Source organism: Bactrocera neohumeralis, chromosome 3, assembly GCF_024586455.1.
Source record: "Bactrocera neohumeralis isolate Rockhampton chromosome 3, APGP_CSIRO_Bneo_wtdbg2-racon-allhic-juicebox.fasta_v2, whole genome shotgun sequence".
Classification (NCBI taxonomy): Eukaryota; Metazoa; Arthropoda; class Insecta; order Diptera; family Tephritidae; genus Bactrocera; species Bactrocera neohumeralis.
In genome coordinates this window covers 18,815,537-18,834,100 of record NC_065920.1, presented here as the reverse complement: position 1 = coordinate 18,834,100, position 18,564 = coordinate 18,815,537, and the positions used below count along the sequence as shown (strand labels likewise).

The following is an 18,564-nucleotide window of genomic DNA, read 5'->3' as shown; positions in this document are numbered from 1 at the left end:
TGTGTAATTCTATTTTCTACCTTTGCATGACTCAATAAACACACACTAACATCTCACAAAATTATGCCACCAGACACTGGACGAGGTGAATATCAGCGTTGAAACCTGTGATCCGAGCACTAGAAATCAGGATGCCAATTCACCCGGTGGCGTTGCGGGTGGAGGTGGAGGTGGAGGAGGTGGTGCTGCTGCTGGTGGCGGGGCAACAGCACAGCCGACACTGCCACAGGCGCCGCAGGGCAAATACAGTTACATACACAAAGTGGTGGATGGCATTACAATCATTGTGAATACGGTGAATGTGAAATTCCTGAGCGCAGCGTTCACCGCCTCCGTGCAGGTAAGTGTCCTGTTGTTGTTCTAATACAAAAAAGCAATTTGTTTGTAAATAGTGGGGAAAATGTGCAGTTGAAAATTGTGTGAAATCAAACAAATTACTACGCCAAAGCAATTAATTTGAAGGTGCCATCTTACGTCTGTAGGCTTTTCGAAAAATTTTCACTTTATTTTAGTATTTTAATGCTATCAAATAATTGTTTTAAAGTTATTTCTTTAAAGGCGAACATTTTTAGTTGCTTTTAGTGTGGGAGTTATAGGTAAAATATTAATTTTTGTGTTTATGCGATTTGAAAGGCCAAGAAATGATTTTTTGGATGATGGATCGATAGATTTAATCAATATCGACCAAAAAAGCATAAACTGACTCTTCTTTCCATTTTGCATCTTAATTCAAAATTCTTAAACTCTTCTAAATATTTTTTCTGAACTAAGTAATGCAATTTTGATTCGGGATTTTTGACAATTGAAGTTTTACCGACCCATAAAATAAAATAGAATAGAAATTAACAGAGGTTCGGACCGCTACCTGAAGTAACTACATATATTGTGCTCTCTTCTTTATGACATATGTATTTTCAGGAGCACTCTCATAAATTCATGAAACTTGCTGGGTACTATTGAGGTAATGTGATCCATATCCATGGATTCAAGGCCCTCGAGCGTGCATCTACAGATTGCTGAGCAATCTAAAATCAGGGGCTCAGGAGTTTCCAGTTCCATATCGCAAAACCGGCAGTTTGCTTATGAACCCATGCCCAAGTTGAACAGGTGCGACTAGTAGACGGAATTTGTCTCTGGAGAGGCTATTTATATCTTTAAACCTTGCTAGGTTGTAATCTTCCATTAGCAGTTTTGCATGGCGCAAACCTGTTGCTTTCTGCTAGTAATTTTCTCTGTCCGCTCTCTCCTCTTTGTGGAGCAGCTCCCACGGCAATACAGGGTTCGGGTCCTATTATCCTAGAAGGCACAGCAGAGCGGTCGAGTTTGTCAGCCAGCAATTTTTGCCCCTGTAGAGAGATAAGGTGTACGCGATTGAAGGCTGAACTCCTCCACTGAAAGTGACTTAATGTCATAGGCTGAGATCGCTTTTACCCTTTCTGAAACCCACTGCCTTGTGGATGTCACATTGAATCGAAGATGCTATCAGTGTCCTCATATAACGGTATTAGTTTCAGTTGCAAAAGTTTCTGGGTTATACTTTAGCGAAATTGGGACATATTTTTTTAGGTCCTGTTATTGTTGTTGTGTAGTTTGGAAAACATTCCAAAACCTTTTTAGGAATGCTGTTATCGACCGGATAAAAATCCCGGCCATTTAGCATTACGTATACCCAACTATCGTTGGAACGGACAGATATCATTTGTTTAGTTTTAAGCCATGACCAGATCTAAGATTGTACAAACGCAGCAATTTTTCTGCTTCCGGAGCCGGGTCAGCACAGATTAGAAAGATATGGAGCAACTCTGCTGCAAGATGTTGCTTGGATGGTAAGGTTCAGTTTGCTTGTCATCGAAATTACCTAACGGTAAGCCTAGGCGAACGAGCTGTTTCGACTTACCGATCTAAACGGGGTTAGATCCATCCATCCATACCGCCATTCACAGTGGAGCCATCGATTTCCTTTTAGTGAATGATGTACTTGGAGTCAAATGCCGCGAAAAACGAGAGTGACCCTTGCGCAGTTTCGTTCTGGATACTGTAGCAGGTTAAACTCCTACTTATACAGAATAGACCCCGACATATCCAATATATGTCCTGCGTGCAAATGGTTTCCGCATGACTCTGGCCACCTCTTTGCATGCCCCACCAACCCCACTCATCTAACACCCCTCTTCCTTTGGTGCGACACCGTCGAAACAACACTTTTCTTGGGCCTTCCGTTAGATGACGTCGACGACAACTTAGCTAATCCTTACATGCAAAGAAGTGGTTAGAGTCATGCGAGTACTCGTTGCATGCTGGACTGTTGGACCATCTCACCATTTGCTTCCTTACTGAGCAAAGAAAATTTATTTTAGGAATTTATTTATATATGGGATCTTATCTTGTAATAAACCCACGAAATAAGCGTATGTTGCGGCCTTATATAATTTTTTTTAGGTTAGAACTTTGCTATGCTAAGTCATTATTAATAAATAATTTTGCATTTTTTATTTCTTCTATAGATGTCTCGCATTCGCGTTGAATCAAAAACCCCGAAATGGGCTCACGCCGATTTACGTTTCACTCGGCTTAAAGATCCGACTAGAGGCATCATACTCATCTTCAAAGAACTCTCCTGGCAAACGGTGCGCATCGAAGCCAGTTCAACGCAGGACAAATCGCTCACTCCTCTCCGTTTGCTCACCAATCAAGCGCGCTGTCGACTTACACTACGAAAACGGCTTTCCGATTGTACATTATTAGCCTCACGACTGGTGCTCATACTGGACGATCTGCTATGGGTGCTCACCGATTCGCAGCTGAAAGCGGCCTTACATTTTGTCGATTCCTTATCGGGTCTCATCAAAGCGGCGACACATGCAACACAGAAAAAGAATGCAGCTAGAAAATTACAGGTTACTTTCATGATTATTTTATTCAATAAAATTACTCGGCAGCTAATTGATTTGTGTGTATGCAGTATGTATGTAATTGCCTTTGACAACATGTTGTGGTAATTAATTTTATACTGTGGTTTGTGACTTTTGTTTTATGCATATAATTGTCTATGTGTGGGTGTGTGTAGTGCTAGTTAGAATTTATTAAATTTATATATTTGTTATTTTTAGACGCTCCCTGAGTATCAGGCACAGATAGCGCAGCAACAAAATCGCCAATCTGACACGGCGCACACATCATCAGCGCAAAAAATGTTCAACGCTTTCGATGTGCGCGAGACTTCCTATCACTTTTTCAGTCAACGCATCGATTTGCATTTGTGCGACGATGAAGGAGGTGAGTTGATTGGCAGAATATAATCTTAATATTGATATTTTAATATTTTCGTTTTATTTTCATATCCGACTAGATGGCCGCTCCAGCTATCCCGAATTGGATAAAGGTGGCGCTCTACAAATATCGGTGCAAGCATTCCAAATAGACTATTATCCTTACCATTTGGCCAAATCAGATCGTGCGCACTGGGCGAAGTAAGTACTTTTTACATATTTTTATATTTTAAACACTGGCAAGGAGTTTGGAAAACCCAGTAGGAAACGTCGGAAACTCTAAATGGTCTGTTTGACGAGCTGAGCCGATTTAGCAATGTGAGTCTGTACGTCTGTCTATATATACGCAAACTTTTAACCCTCAGTTTTTGAGATATGGATCTGAAAATTTGGACAGGTCTTTTTCTTCTCTCGGAATCGGCGATATCGCACTACAGCATAAATCTGTTATACAAATTGCTCGATAAAATTGCCGTACTTGTGTGGAAAACTTTTTATTTGTTGATACATCTTCATGAAATTTTGTGTAGATTATTGCCCAAGCCAGCATAATCTTACACGAACAAATTGTTAAGATCAGACCACTATAGCATACAGCTGCCATACAAACTGATGGTTCAAAATGAAATCCTTGTATGAAGAACTTTTATGTTTGACAGATTATCTTCACGGAATTGAGTTTATATAATTATTGAAGATAGCGCTACATTCTGCCAACAAATTTTTCATATTGGACTACTATAGCTTATATCTGTCATACAAACTGATCAAACAAAATTAGGTCTTTCAAGAAAAACTTTTATGTTTGACAGATTATCTTCACGAAATTGGGCATATATTATTATCGAAGATAGCGCTACATTCTGCCAACAAATTTTTTATGTCGGACCACTATAGCATATAGATGTCATACAAACTGATCAATGAAAATGAAGTCCTTCAAGAACAACTTTTATTTTTGACAAATTATTTTTTCAAAATTTGCCATAGATTATTGTCCTAAGCAACGCTACAATCTCCGAACATATTATTCCCATCGGACCACTATATCATATAGCTGACGAATAAATTGATCGATCAAAATCTAGTACTTGTGTAGACAACTTTTTTGTTCGACACGATATCTTTACGAATACAATCTCCGAAAATATTGTTCAGACCGGACCACTAGGACCAGTAGGGTATTATAGCTTCAGTGTCGCCGAAGTTATAGTTATTCCTGTATTGCTTTTCGCTTGCTTATATTCGATATAATTATTTAATTACTTTGCCTACAGATATCGCGAAGCATCCGTATCACCAGCGTTGTGGCTTAAAGAATCCCTTAATACATTCCGTGAAGCTGTGCTTAATCTAAGTCAACCGAATCGCCCATCAACACATGCGCCACTCGAACGCACTGCACCAACTTCACCCGTCGCACTCAATGTGAATGCGCTACAAGCGCTAAGCGTAGCGCATGCGTCCACAGTTGGTGGCACACCACCTACCAGTTCTGGCGCGAATACGCCACATCGTCCCGGCAGCAGTGGTGGCGGTTCGGGTGGTAATGCTTCAGCGTTCGCCAATCCACTCACGCAAGCGCAACAGCAAAAGGCAACACTGGACAATTTGGCGAAATTAATGAGCGCCTGTGTTGTGTTGCGCATAGAAGATTTCACCTTGTATCGCGTTACCACCTCTGGCAGAAAGCAGATGCCCAAGGAGTTTGTGTCGGGTAATTTATGTGCATAATTTTCATTTATATATATACAACTAGTTAGTTTTGATTCTTAACTCATTCAATTAATTTACATATTTGTATAAAATGCATATTGATTAGTCTCTCATATTTGCTTTTCTCGTTGCTCTGCTCCGTCATATTTAATATACGAACTTATTGTCTTTGTTATTATCAAACAAACAAACGCACCAAAACATATAAATCATCAAATTTCGCACTTTCAGCACAAAATAAGCGGAAATCACGTTCAGGTACTGAAAGCAATCATATTCTTAAATTAATGCTAGTGTGTTTTTGGTGTTTAAATTTGTACATTTTGGTTTCTTTTTTAAATTCTGAACCAGTTTGCCACGAAGCCCTATAAAGTATATGCATTTGTAATTCTTGCACATGTACTTTTTTCTCCAAGATACTGTTCATTTGTCAGAATTGTCACTATCGGTGTCACTGTAGATCGATTTTTGTATGGAAAACTTTTTTATTTGACGAGATATCTTAACGAGATGCCACATAGATTATTGTCCAAATATATTGTTTAAATCGGACCACTATAGCATATAGCTGCCATACAAACTGATCGATCAAATTGAAGCCTTATATGGAAAATTTTTTTATTTGACGAGATATCTTAACGAGATTCGGCATAGATTATTATTCAAGACAACGCTACAACCTCCAAATATATTGTTCAAATCGGACCACTATAGCATATAGCTGGCATACAAACTGATCGATGAAAATTGATTTTTGTAAGGAAAACTTTCTTATTTGACGAGATGTCTTCACAAGATTCGATATAGATTATTGTCCACGGCAACTCTACAATCTCTGAATGTATTGTTCAAATCGGACCACCTTAGCATATAGTTGCCATACAAACTGATCCATAAAAATCAAGTTCTTGTATGGAAAACTTTTTTATTTGACGGTATGTCTTCACGATATTCGGCATACATTATTGTCCAAGGCAACGCTACAATCTCTGAATATATTGTTCTGATCGGACCACTATAGCATAAAGCTGCTATACAAACTGATCGATCAAAATTAGGTTCTTGTATGGAAAACTTTATTATTTGATGAGATATCTTAACGAGATTTGACATAGATATTGTTCAAGGCAATGCTACAATGTCTGAATATATTGTTCTGATCGAACCACTATAGCTTATAATTGCCATACAAACTGATGGATTAAAATCAAGATAAAAGTCTCTCATATCCTTTTATGCACCTGTGGAGCGTGTTATGAATTTAGCGCAGCAGAAGCTAACGGTTGTTTTTGTTTTTGTTCAAAAATTAGATATTTTAATTAAAAAGATCTTAGCTTATTCAATACCTCGTCATTAGTACTCCCATTAGACTTTGGCAAGAATTTCATTTATTTAATTATCTTGACTTACGTCAATGCCTGAAACATTTTATTAAAAAAAGGAACTTTATATATTTGTATACTAATTAAACTTTTTGCTTTGCAGGTGATAAAGAGCGCTATTCGTTTCCCGCTGACATGTCCGTCGTACATGCCGAGTTTACTTACTTTTATTACCCCGGTGATTTTATATTTCCTTGTAAGTTTATACATTCATACCCTAAATGCGTACACAAAACATTTGATAATTTATTCATCGTTTTTTCTTCCACACGCTTAGTGCCGCCGTCCAAAGTATTCGTTCATATTAATCCCCTACAAGTGCACTTCGATCTAAGTTCCATACTTTGGCTCAATTCGTTTGCATTGAATTTACATGAGAGCTTATTACGCACCAGTGTCGGCACAGCGAGCGGCGCTTCCTCCACCACACGCGGTTCCATCTCATCGAATGCCTCACAACGTGCAGCTGGTACCGGGGGTTCACAAGGCTCACGCGTCGGTTCCGAGGCGGCCATTTCGCAAGCCGAACAAGAGCCCAATCTCATGTATATGGATGTGAAGATTGAAGCGATTATGCCACGCGTGGTTATCGAATCGACTGTGGATGTGCCCAATCAAAAGGATCGTCCCAAAATCATGCAAATACAAATCTCACGCTTTGCCATAACCAATATACGTGAGATGGGTTCGTCGCGTGCCGATTTGGCGCAGGCTTTGCACTCACTGCAGGAGGGTTCACTGGTCTTCGGCACGGAATTCCCAGCGGTCAACGGTGACATGTGCATTGTTACCGATCGCATACTATCACATGTAGCGGCCGCAGATGTGGGCGCACCCGTGCCGCCACAAAACCCCTTGCAGTCGCAGGGGCAGACACAAACATCAACGTCTTCGCAAATACCGAAATCCGCCTCGGTACAGAATTTGTCACGTTATGCCATGTGGTCGGAACCGCGTGATGTGTGGTGTATTAAACTCGATCCGGTGTGGGTGGATTTCTTGGGTGCACGCTCTTTGGGTCCCAACAAATCTATACCATTCATCGATGCTGTGCCGGTGACTTTGTGGCTACATTCCGGTGTTGGTGCTATGCACAAATCGCCGGCTGTCAGCGTCAACAGCAATTCGTGTGCCTCGTTCAGCATGAAGGGCTCTTCCGTCGAAACGAATATAAATTGCATGGATTTTGCCAATGGGGATAGTAAAAATCTGCCACGTAATCCCTTCCTTAGTGACGAGGATGTACGTATGGGCGATTGGAAGCCACAACGTTCTTTTAATGGCGCCAGCGCTGGCGTTGATGCAACTGCTGGTAAAGTTAATGACAAGGTCCCGAAAAATAGCGAACGTACCGCCGATATGCATGCCATTGCGCACATTTCCAATTTGGTGAGTGTGCAAATCGATCACTATCAATACTTGTTCCTATTGCGTTTGGCTGAGGAGATGACGGAAATGGCCATGTTCCTATCAATGGACGCTGAGCGTATTTTACAAAAGGTTTGCAAACATGATGCAGCGTTTACAACAAAGTTTTAATAAATAATATTGATTTGTTATTGTTTTGCAGCAAAATACCAAGAAATCGATGATATTCGGTTGTGTTATACCGCAAATTGAAGTGACACTCGTGATGCCATCGCCAACACCTGGTAAGGAATCGAGTGGTGGTGATGCTGAAAGTGTCTTACCCGATTCAGCTAGTTTGGGTGATGATTTACACATGAATAGTAAGATTTATTTTCGTTTTTTTCGTATCCTAAGTTTTAGTAATCGCTAAATTCTAAAAATAGCAACCAGTATCGGTGTCTATCTAACACACCTTTTAGTCAATACTTGGCTTTTCTCTTTTTCTTTTACTTTTACTTTATTTTTGTAGTCTCTTTTGTTTTTTGCTTAGCTACTAATACACACTTAGCAAGTTGTAAGCATAGGCACATCGATTAGCTACTAACTATTTAGTTGCGTAGTTGCTATATGCAGTTTTTGCTGGCGGCAATAGCATAAATATAACATTGAAACACAAGACTAAAGGTGAAAGGGTTGAAATGCTTTTGAATTTCATTATTAATGCCAAATCATTTCACCGCAAAAATTCGCGTTGACCTTAATTCCATAATTGAATGCACATAATTGCTCATCCAAGGTCTTTTGTTGACACTCTCATTTTACTTATTCCATTCTTTAACCATATAATTTATGAAAATGTTATAATTTTTCTATTAATTGTGAAAGTAATTGATTTTATTAATACTGTTGCTGTAGTAGATAGTGTTGTAACGGTGTTATGTTGTGGTAGCTGTTTATGGTAGCATAAAAAATCACATTAATACAGACTAAATGGGAAATTTGGGAACATTAGAGTTTTTTGTACCAAAAACGGTAAGATATCTTTACGGAATTGGGATTGGATTATTATCCAAGGCAACGGTATATATTCAGAAAAAATATGTTAGATAGAGCCACTATAGAGTGTACATATGTACATAGCTGCCATACAAATTAAACGATCAAAATGAAGTTCCTGTATGAAACAGTTTTTTATTTGATTAGATATCTTCACTAAATAGGGACTGGATTATTATCCAAGTCAACGGTACAATCTCCGACAAATTTTTTTTCAATCCGACCCCTATAACACCTATAACATATATGTAGCTGCTTTACAAACTGACCGATCAATACTAAGTTTCTGTATGGAAACTTTTTGAATTGTGATGGGTATTATAGCTTCAGAGCAACTGAAGTTGACGTTTTTTTGTTTTTTTTTTTATATGAAAATAGTTTCTTTGGATATTACTTAAAACATGCTATTTAACGACAGTTGATTTAGTAACAGTTAAACTTTATTTCCTTAATATTTCAGGGCAATAGTAAAAATACTGGTTTTTTAGTAGCATTAGAGTATATTTTATTTATATATTAATTAACTAGTTTAATAGAAAAATTTCTTATTTATAGAACTTCAAGGGTGATTTTTTGGCTCTAAATGAGAACAAAAAACAAAAATGAAAATAAAAAAAGTTACCAAAAATTTCCCTTAGGATTATTTTATTTAATTTCGGGGTAATTTTTTAATCCATATACATACATTTCTTCCATAGAAACATTTCTGAGATATTGTTTTAATACTCGATACATTTCTTTTTAAAAATCTCTTTATTAATAAAATTACAAGATTTTATTTATTGTATTTATTGAAAAAATTTCCCTTAAGGATACTTCATTTACTCCGGGGGTATTTGTTTTGGTTTCAAATGAGAATAAAATACAGAATGAAAAAAAACGACATTACCAAAAATTTCCCTTAACTTATTTTATTTCCTTTCGGGGTAATTTGTTTAATATCATTCTGAAGTATTATTTTAATTAGATACATTTCTTTCTTATAAACCCTATATTAAAAGAACTTTAAAGCTTTTACTTGATATATGAGAGCAAAAAATTTCCTTAACAAATAAAAACAAAAATGAAAAAAAAACATTACCAAAAATTTCCCTTAAAATTATTTTATTTCCTTTGGGGAAAATTTTTTAATATCATATACATTTCTTCTTTAGAAACACTTTATTCATAGAACTGTTTGTATTAATAAAAAATTCTGCTAAAAAATAAATTTTTAATATCCTTCTGAGATATTGTTTTAATAGTAGTTATATTTTTTCTGAGAAACCCTTTATTAATAGAACTTTAAAGCTTTTATTTTTTGATACAGGAGAGCAAAAAGATTCATAACAGCAAAAATTTCCCTTAATAGTACTTCATTTTCTTTGGGTTTTTTTTTAATACTAAACAATTTCTTTGTTAATGTTCTCATTTATAGAACTTTAAAGCACCTATTATTTATTAACACATGAAAGCAAAAAAATTATGCCAACAAAAAATTCTTTTATGGGGGTACTCTGGTCTAGAAGCATGAATTTCAGGTAAAAATTAAAGGCAATTAATATTTTTACTATCCATTTTTTTATTAGTTATTTGTTAATTTTAGGAGAGTACAGAAAAAAATTAAAAACTAAAAAAAGTAAAAAATTTCAAAAATTATGAGCTGACGAAGTGGGGGGTCTCTAAAAATTTCCACGTGACCATACCCATGATTTCAACCCTCCTAGTTATCTGAAACCAAAAAAAAAAGATTACTAATCTAGAATAATGTCGCAATGGCCGGAACTACGCAAAAGTGGGAACAAATTTTTTTCACAAAATGGCGACTGCCTGAAAAAAAAGTTTTTTTGGATCACTTTTTCTGACTTTTTCGAATTTTTTTTTTTAAATAATAAAAATAAAAATTTGGGGATGGGCTAGTTCCAACCATAGACAAGCCTATAAAGAAGACTCTATACAAATTTCAAGTAAATCGGTCCATTAGAACCTGAGAAATCGTGGGTATCGTTCCGTAAAAGTCAGTTTTCAGAAAAACTCGTTTAAAGTTTAGGAGACAATTCTAGTGAACACGGACGCCACGTCACAAAATCGGCTGTATCTCCGAAAATAAGTCGAATTTTGAAAAATCCTTCCAAGGTCATATTTTTGAAAGTCTAAACTTTCAAGATATGCAAAAAAAAATCGATTTTTTCAAAATCCTAGCCAAGAATACCCCCTTAAGAGTATTTTATTTCCTTTCGGAGTATTTTTTGTTCTTTAATACTATTTAATTTTTTTTAGAAACCCTTTATTTATGGAAAGTTGAAAAACTCCTTTCTAATTGATCGAAAATGAAAAATTTCCCTTAAGAGTACTTTATTTCCTCTGGGGTATTTTTTAATACTAAATTTATTTGTTAGAAAACATTTATTTATAGATTTATGGGACTTTAAAGCAACTATTATTTTATGACACATGAGAGCAAAAACTTTATGCCAACAAAAAATTCCAAAAACAGTACTTTATTTCCTTTCGGAGTTTGTTTTCTTCCTTAATAGAATCTTAAAGAACTCCTTTTTAATTGACTAAAAGTTGAGCAAAAGACAAAAAAAAATCCTTCAGAGTATTTTATTTCTTTTAGGTTACTTTTCTCTAATTTGGGATCAATAACTTCCTTAGAGTTAATTCCTTCTCCGAGGCATATACTTGGCACATCTTCAATGCAATTCAATTCTAGCATGTCGTGTAAAATTTACACTTTTTTATTTCCGCAAAAACTGATTATATAATTACTAAATATTACTCAAACTTAGACTTCTGCAAAGCCTAGTCCGATTCTATTTTGCCTCTTCTTTTATATTCAATATTTTACTAATTTATTTCTAATCATCTCAATGTGTGTGTGTGTGTGCGTGCGTAGTTTAATAACAATTTCATTCATACTTTTCTTTTTTTAAATATATTTTTTTAAACTCCAATAAATTTTGCATGTTTTGTCCTCATAAATAACATTAAAACCACTAATCAACGTAGATGCTGAACTATTCACAATGCCATTCAGCCACACCAACCACCCAGAAACCACTTAAAACTCAAAAGAAAATAAAGAACTGCTATATAACCATAAACTTTCAAGCAATCACTACTCGTGCTATGAAATACTTATCACTGGCGCAAATATTGCATGCATTTCGTATAATGGATTACCTAATTTATCACTTCCTTTGGCAGGTACAAATACTATATGGCCTACACCACCGTTAGAGCAAGTGAAGAGTAATATATATGGTAGTGTGGAGACACCCTCGCCGGTCACTAATGAACCGCTTTTTGATGGTGTTATGCATACTTCAAATCCAAATACGCATGGGTGAGTAATTGCTGTTGTTGATTACACGGTAACAACCGTTTTTAATTATTAATTTTGTCTTTTTGCTTTACAGTTACAATGTGCAAATTCAAAGTACACCCACTGTAGCGTCCTCTACACCCAGTCAGGGTTCACGTCCTGATACTGGTGTTTATTCGCAGTCCATTACAGCATCGACGAAGAGCGTGCGCTCAGCACGAACTTCGAATTCGGGCGATGCGACCAGCATAACGAAGGAAATCAATTCTAGTAAGGAAAATATAATTTTTTTATATTATTATTTAGTTGTATTTTGAAGTGAACGGCAAAAGTGAGGTTAAGATAAATCATATAACAGGTTAGGTGTCGAAAGAATATAATAGGTTGTCAAAAAAGTCTTGCTAGTTGGCGCTGAAAGCGCGTAGTTCTAGTTTTATTCGTCGCATCGGGTCATGCTGTACCTTTTTGGAAAGCTCACTTCACGCGCTATCACGTGTTTGATTGATTGTCGTTTCTTTTAAGTCGTTCGTGAGTTATAGCGTCGCAAACATGGAGCAAAATAAAGAGAAAATACGGCATATTTTACAGTACTACTACGATAAAGGCAAAAATGCATCTCAAGCCGCCAATAAAATTTGTGCAGTTTATGGACCCGATACAGTTTCCATTTCCACCGCACAACGATGGTTTTAACGTTTTCGTTCTGGTGTAGAGGTGGCCGAAGATGCGCCACGTTCCGGAAGGCCTGTCGTCGAAAATTGCGATAAAATCGCTGAATTGGTCGAAAGAAACCGGCAGCAGCCGTAGCATCAGTCAAGAGCTGGGCATGACTCATCAAAAATTCATTTCAATTTCAATTAAAAAAAAAAATTCAATAAAAATACCGCAAGAATTTTTTGACAACCCATTATTTAAACAAAAGTCAGAATAGAATTTTTGGCTAGATAAAATAAGGAATCTTAAGTAATTTATTCGATACTTTGCAATTTTTTCTTATATAAAAAATGTATTTAAGGGAGGTTAGGGCATTGTATTTTATACAACTTGTTGCTACAAACTTTAATAATTTGGTTCATTGGAAACTAATCGAGTTATATATAGGGTTGCATATACACATATGTAAATGATCAGAATAATGAGACGAGTTGAAATCCGAGTGACTGTCTGTCTGTCTGTCCGTGCAAGTTTTAACTTGAGAAAAAATTGAGATCTCGTAATGAAACTTGGTAAATATGTTTCTTGGCAAGTAAAAACAAGTAAGGACGAGATCATAGATGGACGTAATCGGACCACTGTCACGTCCTCAAAACACCATTAAAGGAAAACATATAAAGTGCCATAACTAAGCACTAAATCACTGATAACTGTAGCAACGGTCACCTGTGGACTAAAAATTTTGAAAATGTGAGCGTGGTCCCGCCAATACATATCACGCAAACCGTTCAAGTCAAAATCAAATTTCTTCAAGATAAATGCTATAAGAACCCCTACGAACAGTGTGAAAATTATTGAAATCGGATCATAACTCCGTTCTTTCCCCATATAACGGTATTGTTAAAAATTACTAAAAGCGATAATAATCAAAAACTCCGAGATGGTATGAGACAGCTTCATAAGAGCCGGGGTTAAAATTAGAGAATAGACAGCACCATTCTCATTTAGGTGAAATTCCATATCTCAGGACCTGCTCGACCTATTTCATCTAAAGTCGGAACGAGACATTATTTCAATATTCCTATATAATATTGTGAAAATGGACGAAAATGGACGAAATTGGACTACAACCACGGCTACTTCCCATATAAAACAATTTTAAATTCTAGAAGAAATTAATATAACGAGATAAAACCTTGCCCGAATTGTGCTTTTAAAGTATGCCACCTTATGACCAAAAATTATCCAAATCGAACCAAAACAGTTCAAGTCCAATTAAAAAATAAAAATATGAATTTTACCCAAAATTTCGGTCTTGTTTGGCCTGCTAAAATTCCATGGAAAATACAATGTGAACATAGAAAAAAAATTGATAGTGTTCGGTTCATTTGTCTCCGAGCAATCACTGGCGGAGCTGATAAAATGAAGCGGTTGTTGAGTTAGTTTGATATTTTTAATGGCATAACCTATCGAAATATGAAAAGGTTGATTTTTTTTTTACCTTTTTCTGACAGTTTTGAAAAAATAAAATTATACTATGTTCGGCCTCTGCAATCTTTTAGATCTACTCTAAATCCACAACATATTAAATAAAATTTAACACCTTTCAGGTCTGATGTCTATGAAAAAAGGCTTCTCCAGTTTTATGACGTCCATTGATTCCGCCATCAAATCTGGTACACCAAACGATGACACCAGTGACACATTCTCCATACAAAGTGATATTAGTTCCGATTCGGAAAATTTCGCCATTGTTATGGGCGACGACAAGACCATGGATTGCATTGATGTAATGTTTAGGTATGACTTCAGCGAAGGCCAATTAAATTTGAACCAATTTATTGCTATCATTAATATATTAAATAATTTATTTAAAGATTAAATCCCTTCACCAATGACACCAACTTGAAAGCATCACCCGTCGAAGTAGCCAGCGAAGTGCTAGAGGAACCTGGTTACAACAAAACTAACTTATCATCACCGTCAGAGCCATCCGAAGCAAGCACGTGGCGGCGACGCGATTTGGTATCAATGGCAACTTTTAGGTGCGTGCGGCAAGACGCTTGAGTTTGTGTAATAGTTGTGAAAAGTAAGTTGTTAATTATTTTTTTTAATTTCGATAGATTAACAACAGTTGAATTGATACGTCAAAATGAGGGTAATGCTTCTTCACTGCGCCTGCAGGTGGCCGCTGTTTCGTGCGATGAATGTGGCGCCATTCCTTGGGATGAATTGCAGGTATTGTTGTTTTGTTGTTAATTGTTACTTTATTTTTTCTTCCTTCTTAAACACTATTTTTCAAACTTAATACATAATCGAACAATTTTTTAAAACTCATTTAAATTTCTTTCTATGTGTTTTTGTTTGTTTAGTTTGAACGTTTTGTTTTTACTATAAATAATTTTTTATTTCTGTATTTTTTGGTTTTGAATTGAGCTTGCGTTGTTATATTTGTTTTCATGTTTATTTGTGTTTTAGTTTATTTAATTTAATTTATCTTTTTTTTTAGTATTATTTTAATTTCTATTTTTAATAACGGTTTTGTTTACTTTGATTTTATTATTTACATTATTTGTTTCGATTTCATTCATTTTTCCTGTTTTCCATTGCTAAATTCTTGTTTATTGTAAATAGTTGTTAAATTTTTATTAATTTTTTTTCTAATTAATCATCAATTTTAAATTTTCATTTAAATTATGTATTAAATACTCAAATATGCGGATAATGTCTCGTTATAACTTTTTGCATGCCTACGATTTTCAATTTTCTCAAATTTTATTCCTTCACATTCGAAATCATTTACGATTTTCGACAGCTGAAAATTTGAAAATTATCAACTGCAGGCATTTATGGAAAGTGAATTAAGAATTATAGATAATTTTTTCCAAGGCTTCCCATACGTTTTATAGTAATTCAGCAACTTAGTTCTTAAAAAAATATTTAAAAAAAATTAAAAAAATATATATCGGGTGATTTTTTAAGAGCTTGATAACTTTTTTTTAAAAAAAAACGCATAAAATTTGCAAAATCTCATCGGTTCTTTATTTGAAACGTTAGATTGGTTCATGACATTTACTTTTTGAAGATAATTTCATTTAAATGTTGACCGCGGCTGCGTCTTAGGTGGTCCATTCGGAAAGTCCAATTTTGGGCAACTTTTTCGAGCATTTCGGCCGGAATAGCCCGAATTTCTTCGGAAATGTTGTCTTCCAAAGCTGGAATAGTTGCTGGCTTATTTCTGTAGACTTTAGACTTGACGTAGCCCCACAAAAAATAGTCTAAAGGCGTTAAATCGCATGATCTTGGTGGCCAACTTACGGGTCCATTTCTTGAGATGAATTGTTCTCCGAAGTTTTCCCTCAAAATGGCCATAGAATCGCGAGCTGTGTGGCATGTAGCGCCATCTTGTTGAAACCACATGAGTCAACATTTGAATGAAATTATCTTCAAAAAGTAAATGTCATGAACCAATCTAACGTTTCAAATAAAGAACCGATGAGATTTTGCAAATTTTATGCGTTTTTTTAAAAAAAGTTATCAAGCTCTTAAAAAATCACCCGATATATAGTATGTATATTAATTTTTTTTACTACAAAAATAGATGAAAACTTAAAACTTACAGATTTTCTAAAAGCTTTCGTTTAATGGCTTTTTCGGTATTATAAAAGTTGAACTGTTAGAGCTCGATATATTCTTAAAGCTGAGTCGATTTTGAGTTATATGTCCGTCTGTCTTTATATATACGAAATAGTCCGTCAATTTGTGAGATATCGATCTGAAATTCAAGAAGCGGCTCATTTTTTCAAATATGGGTCGGCTATAGCATATACATATGTAGCTGCCATACAAACTGAATGGCCGGAATCTGGTATGGAAAACTTCTTCATTTGAAGAGGTATACTCACGAAATTAAGCATGGATTTTTATCTAAAGCAATTATGCAATTTCCGAAGAAATTGTTCAGATCGTATCACTATAGCATATAGTTGCTATGCAAACTGAACAATCAAAATGAAGTCCTCGTACAGAAAACTTTTTTTATTTGATAAATTATGGTCACGAAATTAAGCATATATTGTTATCGAAAGTAGCGCTACAATCTCCGAACGTTTGTTCACATCGGATCACTATAGCATATATATGCCATACAAACTACACAATTAAAATCAAGTTCTCGTATGGAAAGTATTTTTATTTGTACAGATATCTTCACCAAATTTGGCATATATTACTATCCAAGGCAGTGCTTTAATGTCCGCAGAAATTGTTCCGATCCGACCACTTTACCATATAGCTGCCATACAAAGTGAACAATCAAAATAAAGTTCTCGTTTGGAATGTTTTTTTATTTGACGAGTTATCTTCACGAAATTTGGCATACATTATTACCCAAGGCAGTGCTTTAATCTCCGCACAAATCGTTCAGATCGGATTTAATTAAAATTCTAAATTAGTTTCTCACTTTTCTTAAACACTTTCCATAGGCCCTACAACCGTTTGAATCATAATACATACATACATATGCATATAACTTTCACAAGTGAAAAAAGTCAACTGTAAAAAAAAAATTATATTTTAAAATTTCATTTTTGTTTTTTCTCTTTTCTCTCTCTTTTTCAACAAAATTCTCGATGTGTGCTAAATTGCCAACATTTATATATAATATACTCCCCATATTACATACATATGTAATCAAACAATTAACGTTCGATACACAATATTCGTATATATGGTATATATATATATTGTAAAATATTTTCGGAATTCCAAAACAAACAAACAACAACAATCAAATGGAAACAATTCTACTCTTACCCACCAAAACAAAAAACAAACACCGACATACTCGTATTACATATTACCACATAATATCTACAATGTACAACAACAAAATCAAATCGTACAAAATCTCAAAATCTGCCTACAATTCATTTGAAAACAAAACAGAAAGCTCAACAAGCAAATAAGGTATATAAAAAAACTCATTAAATTCTTCTAATATTTTAAGCAAAATTCTTATTATTAAGCATTCAATTTGCATTATGGCTATTTTAGTTGGATTTCTACTTGCAGGTTATGTTGGAATTTTAAAATTTTTTTATTTTATTTTGATTTTTGGTTTTTGTTTTTATTTTTACCGAATTTTCTGTTTCCATTGAAACGTAGTGTTGTGAGTTTTGCGGTTTATGCGGTTTATGCTTCCTATATTTTAATGCTCAAATAACACATTTTCTTGTAACACTCCCCTTCCCGTTCTTGCTAAAATGTGTTAAAGTTTTGAATACATTTTGAACATTTTTTGTTTCGCCTTTTTTTTCTGCTTTGGCTGATTTAGTATAGGTTTTTAATTTCTTTTTATAGTGTGTCTTATAATTATTATATATATATTATAGTTATAACTATGCTATAAAAATTTAACTGCAAAGTTTGGGCTTCAAATAAAATATAGTAGATTTAAGGAATTTGTTTCTATACAGCTTCACTCAATAGGATTCTTTTGAAAAAGATTTCAAATTTTTAAAAGTTGAACTTAAGTGGCTAAATTTGACTAAAATGATTTAATTTATTCTTTAAAAAAGCAAATGCTTTTAGAAGATTACAATATATAAAACCACATGCGACTTATACCACTTATTGTTTAATTTTCCTATAAAAGCGCTATATTTTGTTCTCTTTTTGTTCAAATTGATAAAATTGGCCTTGGTAGAAAGCTTTGTAAGAATTCTAAGAAATTACTAAGAAATATGCACAAACAATTTTTATTTCAGCCTTAAAAATTTAAAATATAGTAACATTGTTTCACAGCACCTTCTAGCAGAAAATTGAACTG

The 18,564-nt window shown here is 34.8% G+C and overlaps 1 protein-coding gene across 9 annotated transcripts in view; it reads left to right on the top strand.

Annotated features, from left to right (window-relative positions):
• LOC126754005 (UHRF1-binding protein 1) overlaps nt 1-18,564 on the top strand; it is a 49,865-nt gene that overhangs the window by 8,215 nt on the left and 23,086 nt on the right. For 3 of the 9 annotated variants that reach the window (XM_050465828.1, XM_050465822.1, XM_050465823.1), the window contains exons 3-17: nt 74-340; nt 2,505-2,897; nt 3,111-3,276; nt 3,350-3,470; nt 4,547-4,986; nt 5,217-5,243; nt 6,471-6,563; nt 6,645-7,867; nt 7,938-8,097; nt 11,963-12,101; nt 12,175-12,350; nt 14,345-14,534; nt 14,612-14,779; nt 14,858-14,972; nt 17,682-17,702. In XM_050465828.1, the coding sequence (XP_050321785.1) occupies nt 74-340; nt 2,505-2,897; nt 3,111-3,276; nt 3,350-3,470; nt 4,547-4,986; nt 5,217-5,243; nt 6,471-6,563; nt 6,645-7,867; nt 7,938-8,097; nt 11,963-12,101; nt 12,175-12,350; nt 14,345-14,534; nt 14,612-14,779; nt 14,858-14,972; nt 17,682-17,702 (3,699 nt within the window). The remainder of the gene's footprint in view (nt 1-73; nt 341-2,504; nt 2,898-3,110; nt 3,277-3,349; nt 3,471-4,546; nt 4,987-5,216; nt 5,244-6,470; nt 6,564-6,644; nt 7,868-7,937; nt 8,098-11,962; nt 12,102-12,174; nt 12,351-14,344; nt 14,535-14,611; nt 14,780-14,857; nt 14,973-17,681; nt 17,703-18,564) is intronic. The other 6 variants (XM_050465824.1, XM_050465826.1, XM_050465825.1 and 3 more) reach the window with 4 other exon arrangements.